This window comes from Impatiens glandulifera, chromosome 3 (genome assembly GCF_907164915.1).
Source record: "Impatiens glandulifera chromosome 3, dImpGla2.1, whole genome shotgun sequence".
NCBI lineage: Eukaryota > Viridiplantae > Streptophyta > Magnoliopsida > Ericales > Balsaminaceae > Impatiens > Impatiens glandulifera.
Genome location: NC_061864.1, coordinates 27,557,663 through 27,567,357, shown reverse-complemented (window position 1 = coordinate 27,567,357; position 9,695 = coordinate 27,557,663). Strand labels below are relative to the sequence as shown.

The 9,695-nt window shown below is 31.9% G+C and overlaps 1 protein-coding gene across 1 annotated transcript; it reads left to right on the top strand.

Annotated features, from left to right (window-relative positions):
* Nucleotides 1-2,993: 2,993 nt before the first annotated feature.
* LOC124930708 (plasma membrane ATPase 1) lies at nt 2,994-9,219 on the top strand. The gene is made up of 20 exons (XM_047471050.1): nt 2,994-3,360; nt 3,440-3,559; nt 3,717-3,815; nt 3,893-4,030; nt 4,118-4,252; nt 4,322-4,708; nt 4,791-4,910; nt 4,991-5,110; nt 5,188-5,310; nt 5,401-5,505; nt 5,589-5,733; nt 6,410-6,574; nt 6,651-6,889; nt 6,972-7,004; nt 7,673-7,754; nt 7,840-8,000; nt 8,085-8,270; nt 8,366-8,548; nt 8,634-8,812; nt 8,913-9,219. The coding sequence occupies exons 1-20, from the start codon at nt 3,301-3,303 to the stop codon at nt 9,007-9,009; spliced, it is 2,877 nt and encodes a 958-aa protein (XP_047327006.1). The 5' UTR covers nt 2,994-3,300; the 3' UTR covers nt 9,010-9,219.
* The last annotated feature ends 476 nt before the right edge of the window (nt 9,220-9,695 follow it).

Below are 9,695 nucleotides of genomic sequence, written 5' to 3'. Positions count from 1 at the left end.
AAAATATTTTTTCAAAATCATCGTTTATCAATATTTTTAAATAATCTATTGATTATTTAATAAATCTCTATCCAAACAAGATCTTAGAAAAGTTTTAACTTGTTCTTTTAATAGGAAATAGTAAATTTCCATTTGCGACATGAGTTTGTTGATAATACGCTAAAAAAACTTTTATATCTAAATTGTTCAATCGCATTATAAGTTAGGTATATGTGTTCATTTTCATAATCCAATTATTAAGTGTCATTTTCTCTAATTTGTGATTTCTCATAATAAAACTCTAACAAGAATTGAAGTTTGGCTAAGCATAAACAAAGCGTAGAGTTATCAATTTTTATTTTTTCGTACTAATGAAGAACAAAAATTATATAAAAATTTAAGAAACGTGATAAAAATTAAAGAAGGGACATCCAAAATAAGTAAGACTTCTAAAAAGAATAAAAATTGTTCATCTAGATGAATGAATCGTATAAATGTCTCGTGATGTAAAAAAACCTTAAATATAAATGATGAAATCTTTGTACCTAACAAGAATGGCATTAGGTTCCCATCAAAACTAACCCTTCCATACTCTTATTGATTAATTCAATGAATTCGATCAAGAGTTGTCATCGTCAACAAAATTGACACCAACTTGACATGTACCCTTCAATTTTAGTTGAAATTTTATATTTGTTATATTTTGTCACAAAGACTAAAGCATAGTCAACATTAAAATTAAAAATAATTTTTTTACTTAATATAAGTTCTCATATCAATGAGTGCTGTTAAATTAGACTACATAATAATTTCACAACTCATTTATTGGTTAAATGGTCTATATTTTTACATTTATAAAAAAAAATTATAGTATTTAATATTATTTTTTCTAAAATATACATAATAAAATAAAATTATTTTAAGTTTAAATTGATAAGATCATAGAAGAAATGATTGATGTTGGTAACATTTTATTTGATTTTAATTATATATTGTAACAATAATAATAATAGAAGAGCACTAGATCATGTGCTTAAAATGATTTAGATATTCATGTAATGTAAGTGTGTGACAAGTAGGTTAATTGATCTAATCATCTTAATTATTTATCCATATTCAAAATTATAAAGTACATTTTATCGGGACACAATCATTTTTATGATCTATATTATTTGTTTCGGAAAATAAGTTATTTTGACAAGCATTTTAAATAGTGGAATAAAAGCTTAAGAACTAACTCTAACAAGGAAGAAATTTATAGATTATGATCTCAAACATAAAAGCTAATAAAAAAGATCATTAGTGAATGTGATTATCTATATATATATAATGATGCTTAATTTTTAAAGTGTCCGGATTGCCGGGTCGAGAGCTGTGGTTAATTTGGATACTTGGGTCGGATTGTGGGTTTACCCGTTTTTAAATTTAAAACGGTTAAAAATAAAATTAAAAATGCTAAAGGTATGTTTCGAACTTGCAACCTAACAAAACAAATACAACTCTTTAACCAACTAGGCAACAAAGACTTTATATTTTAAATTCAACACCAAATTTGATAAATGCGGGACGTTTTAACATTAATATAAGTTCAACTTTTTAACTAACTAATCTATATATATATAATGATGCTTAATTTTTAAAGTGTCCGGATTGCCGGGTCGAGAGCCGTGGTTAATTTGGATACTTGGGTCGGATTGTGGGTTTACCCGTTTTTAAATTTAAAACGGTTAAAAATAAAATTAAAAATGCTAGAGGTATGTTTCGAACTTGCAACCTAACAAAACAAGTACAACTCTTTAACAAACTAAGGTACAAAGACTTTATATATTAAATTCAAACACCAAATTTGATAAATGCGGGACGTTTTAATATTAATATAAGTTCAACTTTTTAACTAACTAATATATAATAATGTTGAGTAAATGGATACTTGGATCAGATTATGTGTTGACCCACCCATAAATTTAAAACGGTTAAAAATAAAATTAAAAGTGTTATCTGTAATTTTTTTCACGGTTTTTTATATTATTACTCGTGCAAATGCACGGGCTAAATGCTAGTTATACTTATAATGTAATGAACAAAGAATTGATCTCCTCCATGATTTACTTCTCAATTTTTTAGCATCTTATTATATTACAAAACTCCAACCTAGTGATAAAAAAATATAAGTATTCTTTCAAATAAATCTACCATAGTTATATTTTCTAAAATCACAATTTGTTAAAAAAAAATAATTTAATTTATTAAATGATTTATAAAATATTTTTATACACAATAAAGACATGAAGTCACTAGTGTGCTTTTTTAGTATGTATTATTTGATCAACCTCATAATACTTTTATAAATTACTAAAATAAAATAAATTTTATTTTTATATTTTATATAAGATGTGTAATTAAGTTTATAGTGTAAAAGTTATTAAAGAAATAAAATGATTTGTTAAACATGATTTATTTTGATTTTTATTACTTAAAAAAATATGTAAACAAAATAAATATTTTATAATTAACAAGTAATATAGAACAAAATTAAATTAAATTAATGATGGGAGAAGGAAGAGTTTTAGAGAACGACATTTTATCCTTATTATTTTCGGGTCTATAATTATAAAATTTTTAATAATTTCAATCTATTTTTTCGCGATACTATCGTCTTTACATTATATGATATTTGATACGAGAAACCGATAAACTCGGTCATAAATCAAATTATCCTCATTGAATATTTTCGCAAACATTAATTCTTATTTATTTGTCACCCTATAAATACTATTCAAATGATAGTGATTCTATCATTATAATAATAAAAAAAATGAGTGATATATGTTTAATAGAAAACTAGTTGCTAACAATGATGATCTTTTTTTGGCAAATGAGTGGCCCAAAAGAATACCAAATTGGTCCCTGAAAATTGACGGTAAGGTACATTTGATGCACAGACAAATCTCCACCGTATTTTACGGAAATGGAAGAAAGAAAATTAAGAATTGGTCTAGCAGGGGGCGGGAGTAGGGACTGTAAACTGTTACTACTTTACTACTGCCACTTCTCACTGAGCTCTTCTTCTTCTTCTTCTCTCTGCGCTGTTCTTTCTCTTTCCTCTTCTTTCAGATTATTATCAATTTCGTGGGTCTACAAATCCAACTGCATCTTCAAAGTCCAGTCTTTCTTTTGCTGGACACTCTTTTCTTGTCTTCACAAGTTTCCTTTGCTTCGCTGGAGTCTGGGTTTGTTCCATTAATTTTCTATGATCTGTTGTTGAAGGAGACGAGTTTATCTTGGAGAAACTGAGAGAGAACTTCTTAGGAAGGAGAAAGGATGGGTGAAGAAGAGAAGCCTGAGGTTCTAGAGGCTGTGCTGAAGGAAGCTGTGGATTTGGTAATGGATCTAGGACCTCATGACTTATGTCTTCTTTAAATTTCTTCATTTTGTCTCATGGGTTTGTCAATGTTTGCAGGAAAATATACCCATTGAAGAAGTTTTTGAGAATCTCAGATGTAGCAGAGAGGGTCTTACTTCTGCAGCAGCTCAACAGAGGCTTGAGCTCTTCGGTTACAACAAACTTGAGGAGAAGAAGGTATTTTGGTTTTAAAGAACTAAATTTTGAGACTTTTTCTAAAATTACTTCATAAAAGCTAAACAATTGTCTATTTTCTTTGTTGTGTTTTGTTTTGTTTTGTTTTGGGTAAATGTAATTTCTGGTTTTCACAACTCCATTGTTGGATGTCTTTCAGGAAAGCAAGTTTTTGAAGTTTCTTGGATTTATGTGGAATCCTCTCTCATGGGTTATGGAAGCTGCAGCTATAATGGCTATTGCCTTAGCGAATGGAGGGGTGAGTAACGATATGTCAATAACTGCAACCGATTTCAGCTCGATTGGATTTGAATCATATTTTATATTCTTCTTCAGGGAAAGCCTCCAGATTGGCAAGATTTCGTGGGTATTATTACTTTGCTTTTGATTAACTCCACCATTAGTTTCTATGAAGAAAACAATGCTGGAAATGCCGCCGCAGCTCTCATGGCTCGACTAGCCCCTAAAGGCAAGGTATTATTTGAAGATCAACGACAGATCTTTTGTTTTTTCTTGTCTCGAAGATAGTTTTATACATAGGTTTCTTGTTTTTTCATTCAGGTCCTCCGAGATGGTCGATGGAGTGAAGAAGATGCAGCAATTTTAGTTCCCGGAGACATAATCAGCATCAAGCTTGGCGATATCATCCCTGCTGATGCTCGTCTTCTCGAAGGGGATCCCTTGAAAATCGATCAGGCAAGGATGATTTTGCTGTGTAAATTTGTTGGAGTTTCTTTTTGACATTATTTAGTTCAAATAATGCAGTCTGCTTTGACTGGGGAATCATTACCAGTTACGAAAGGTCCTGGAGATGGTGTTTATTCAGGTTCAACATGCAAACAAGGAGAGATCGAAGCCATAGTAATCGCAACCGGAGTTCATACCTTCTTTGGAAAGGCTGCTCATCTTGTGGATACTACTAATCAAGTTGGACACTTTCAAAAGGTGTTAACCGCAATTGGAAACTTCTGTATATGTTCAATCGCGGTTGGAATGATAATTGAGATAATCGTGATGTACCCAATTCAAGGGCGTGATTATCGTCCAGGGATTGATAATCTTCTCGTTTTGCTAATTGGGGGTATCCCAATTGCAATGCCCACGGTTCTGTCAGTTACAATGGCCATTGGTTCTCATCGTTTAGCCCAACAGGTTTTTCTCTTTTTTTAATCTTTTCGGGGTGATTTTCATTTTCTAGAGATCATGTTCTTGATTTTGTGATTTGATTTTTCAGGGAGCTATTACAAAAAGGATGACTGCAATAGAAGAGATGGCAGGAATGGATGTTCTTTGTAGTGACAAGACTGGAACTTTAACACTGAATAAACTAACTGTGGATAAAAATCTTATTGAGGCCAGTCTCTGTTAAAAACAAATTATTTCACTTTCCAATAATTTACTCTATTAATGAACTTTTTCTTTTAACAAATGTAGGTTTTCGCTAAAGTAGTAGATGCAGAGACTGTAGTTCTGATGGCGGCTCGAGCTTCGCGAATGGAAAACCAGGATGCCATTGATGCTGCTATTGTTGGAATGCTGGCTGATCCCAAAGAGGTAAAACTTTGGATTTAATTTTTTTCTACTTTTTTACTTGGAAGAAGAAGGTTTAATCTTTTCGAGGATTGATATAGGCACGAGCTGGTATTCAAGAGATTCATTTCTTGCCATTCAATCCAACTGATAAGAGAACAGCACTCACTTACATTGATAGTGAAGGTAGAATGCATAGAGTCAGCAAAGGTGCACCGGAACAGGTAAAAGTAACTGTATAATAATCTTGAGATTCTACATCTTTCCCATAATAAGTCTTGCTGAATTGCTGAAAAGAATATCATTTTTGTTAGATTCTACATCTTTCCCATAATAAGTCGGATATAGAGCGAAGAGTGCATTCTGTTATTGATAAATTTGCAGAGCGAGGTTTGCGGTCACTTGCTGTTGCTTACCAGGTATATTATTAACTAATTCATTTGTCTTTAAATAACTTCTGTTTTCTGTCTTTGGTTTGTGTAAAATGGACATATTTATGCAGGAAGTTCCTGAAGGAAGGAAGGAAAGTAGTGGAGGACCATGGCAGTTTATTGGTTTGATGCCTCTATTTGATCCACCTAGACATGACAGTGCGGAAACCATAAGACGGGCTTTGAATCTTGGAGTAAATGTTAAAATGATTACAGGTAATTTGATGTTCAAATAACTGAAAAGATGAGTTCGATAGAACTTCAGAGGTTGAGGTTTCAAGTTCGATTCTCATTTGAAAACACCTTCAATGTACTAGGCGTCACTACGGTTTTCAATTTTAATTGGGAAAAGGGTATCGCATCTATTTGCATTAACCTTGGGTTTTTTTTGAAATTCTGTGTTTTTTGAAAAAATATAGTTTGATAAAGAAAAATGGTTATTTGGGATTATAGGATAAATTAATATAAATGTCTTCTTATATTTAAATTTTAAATTTAATCAAAGTAAAGTAACTGTATTTTTAGTATTTTAATTGATGAATTATATGATTTGATAGTTAGAATAAAGTAATCTTATAAAAATAGTTCATTTTTTAACTTAAAAATAAAATCTTTTGATAATATAGAAAGACAAATAAGTAAAAAATAAAATCTTAACTGACTTATTAGATCTAGTGAAAAGAGTACTGCCTAAAATAAATCAAATGTCACAAGATCGATTCTCACTAAAAAATGCAACAATGTCGCAAACAAAATCCAAAACCTTTTCTCAACCCTCTCACATACATTCACAAAGTCTCTTCTTTACACTCAATGTGGGACATCTTATAACTTCTTGTTTCTTGGTCACTTTTTGTAATCGAATCTTATCATCGTACTTTTTGAATGTCAGGGGATCAACTGGCGATTGGGAAGGAAACAGGTCGTCGTTTGGGTATGGGAACCAACATGTATCCTTCATCTGCATTGCTTGGCCAAGATAAGGACGAGTCAATAGCTGCTTTACCAATCGATGAACTTATAGAAAAAGCAGATGGATTTGCTGGTGTCTTTCCTGGTATATTATTATTATGTAGCCATTTTTTTTCTTTAATTTTTCTTTACACTAACTGTGACATTATTAAATAAATCAGAGCATAAATACGAAATTGTCAAGCGCTTGCAAGCAAGTAAACATATATGTGGAATGACGGGTGATGGAGTAAACGATGCTCCCGCTCTTAAGAAGGCTGATATTGGAATAGCAGTTGCTGATGCAACCGATGCTGCTCGTAGCGCTTCTGATATTGTTTTAACTGAACCGGGTCTTAGTGTCATCATTAGTGCTGTTCTAACTAGTCGAGCAATTTTTCAGAGGATGAAGAATTACACTGTATGGGTTTTTCTCCACTTCCATTTTGCACGCCATGTTTTAAAGATTTTTTAGATAATTTATTCTTCGTTGAAATTTGCAGATATATGCCGTTTCTATTACTATCCGTATTGTGGTAAGTGCTTCATTTCATCTCTTTTTTTTTTTGTGTGTGAGTGCATATAAGGGAAAAACTTGTATCAATAATTAAAAGATTTTGGAATGAAACACACTAGGATAGATTAAGTGTACCTAAGAGACCAAATGTCACATATTTGATTCCCACTAAAAATGCATTTTAAGTAGAAGTTGGGTGTTAGCTAATTTCTTAAATTCAAAAAAATATATTAAAGTTTATGAACGACGAAAGCAGCTTATTAAAGTTGAAGTTGGGTGTTGATCCATTGGATTTGGAATAGAATGTCTGTCGAAAGCAGCTTATTTTTCTCTTTTTGATGTTCTGTTTTTATTTGATTGTGTTGTGTTAAGAGTTTATAACCTTTGACAATCATGGTTTTTGGTTTCATCCCTTGTAGCTTGTTTGATCTTGGGTTATTTGGGTTTTTTATGGGGTTAATTTAAAAAGAGGGTTATTTTTAGATTATTTGGTTGAATTACTAAACTTTCCTTTTATATTTAAAATTTTATAAAAGTAAAGTAAGAGTTCATTTAATCTTGGGTTTTTTTTAGGATTTCTATAGATTTTGTCCAAAAAACTTTGTTTGATAAAAAGTGGGTTATTTGAGATTTGTAAATATCATTTGTAAGTATCAATATATGTTTTTTTTTCGAACTTGACCACAGCTCGGCTTCATGCTGCTGGCTCTGATCTGGAAGTTCGATTTCCCGCCTTTTATGGTTCTTATCATCGCAATCCTCAACGACGGTTAGTAAGGAAATGAGCACGAGCACGCGTCAAATCTTCTCAACTTCTTTACATAATTTAATTTCCAAACATGATTTTACACTAGGTACCATTATGACAATCTCCAAAGATAGGGTCAAACCGTCTCCTCTTCCCGATAGCTGGAAGCTGGCTGAGATCTTCACAACAGGCATTGTTCTTGGTAGCTATTTAGCTTTGATGACTGTTATATTCTTTTGGGTAGCATACAACACAGATTTCTTCCCGGTTCGTGATTTTACTCAAACATGAATGTATTATTTAATTTTTTGTTTAGATACTTCAAACATTCCTCTATGTTAATTTTTGCAGAGAATATTTGGTGTGCCTACTCTTGAAAGGACCGCTCATGATGACTACCAGAAGCTCGCTTCAGCTGTGTATCTTCAAGTGAGCACCATCAGTCAGGCGTTGATATTTGTTACGCGTTCTAGAAGCTGGTCTTTTGTCGAAAGACCTGGGTTATTGCTCGTGTTTGCATTTTTTGTCGCACAACTGGTTAGATTTTTTGTTTTTTTTGTTCTTAGTATCGAAATTAAGGTAAGGACTTTTCATAAAAATGAAAACTTTATTGTCTTTATCTTTTGGAGCAGGTGGCTACCCTGATAGCAGTTTATGCAAATTGGAAGTTTGCGGCAATTGAAGGAATTGGATGGGGTTGGGCTGGTGTGATTTGGCTTTACAACATCATTTTCTATTTCCCGCTCGATATCATAAAGTTCTTAATCCGTTACGCTCTTAGTGGAAAGGCGTGGGATCTTGTTATCGAGCGACGGGTAAGATCATGATCAATGAATATCTATTTTTATGTCTTTTGTTTCTCTTATGATAAAATTGCCAATGCTTTTGTTTTGTCTATAGATTGCTTTCACCAGACAAAAGGATTTCGGAAAGGAACAACGTGAGCTTCAATGGGCTCACGCACAGAGAACCCTTCATGGACTCGAAGTGCCAGACCCGAAAATATTCAATGATCAAGGAACTTTCTCCGAGCTTAATCAGTTGGCCGAAGAAGCCAAGAGAAGAGCTGAAATTGCAAGGTTTGCCATTGTTTTTTTTTTTTTGCTTATTGATTTTTTTTTTTGGTTAGCTCAATAAAATACTGATGGATTCTTTCTAATTTTTATTTGTTTTGCGTAGATTGAGAGAACTAAAAACTCTCAAGGGTCATGTAGAATCTGTTGTGAGATTGAAGGGTCTTGACATCGAGACAATCCAACAGTCCTACACGGTCTGAGAAGATCGATCGGCATATCATTTGGTGCCGACATTGAAGATGTTTACATTGAGTATTGTCCCACCTTTTTTTTTCTTTCCTCGCAACAACTCTATGTTTGGTTTATATTTGTCTCGTGAAAATATTGATTAAAGTTTATGGTTTCACCAACTGTATTTTTACATTAAGGAAGACCCTTATTTTAAGTTAAATGTCTATATATTTGTATTATCTGTGTTTATTTGCAGTTTATGGTTTCACCAACTGTATTTTTGATATTAAGTCTCGGATCCCAATAATAAATCCAAATCCTTATAAAACTTGAATTTAGTGTTTTCATTTCGAAGCTCATCCTAAAAGATTATGATCATCTTGATTCTTTATCGAAGGAAAGAAGAAAGAAACTTTATTAATAAACACAAAGATGAGCAAGAATCTGGTATAAAGAGAAGTTCATATTGACCTTTTATTTTTTTTTGCTATAAAGAGTAGTGTATGTTGGGCTATTCATTGAAAAATATCACATTAAAACTGATTGAGAAAGTAACATTTTAATTAAGATGAAAATAGAGCCAAATTAAGCAATATGTTTAATATCAAGAATAGGCTTCTAAGTATATTGTCATTCATTCATATAACTCCTAAAGTTAACTCTAATCCTAGAAAAAATGATAATACATTTAAGTTAGTTCAAGTAATCCTAGAAT

Bases quoted from the DNA above. Each gene is read 5' to 3' on its own strand.
- LOC124930708 (XM_047471050.1), top strand. From the start codon at position 3,301: ATGGGTGAAGAAGAGAAGCCTGAGGTTCTAGAGGCTGTGCTGAAGGAA. The intron at 3,560-3,716 runs GTATTTTGGTTT...GATGTCTTTCAG, and splicing joins ACAAACTTGAGGAGAAGAAG to GAAAGCAAGTTTTTGAAGTT. The intron at 8,549-8,633 runs GTAAGATCATGA...TTTTGTCTATAG, and splicing joins ATCTTGTTATCGAGCGACGG to ATTGCTTTCACCAGACAAAA.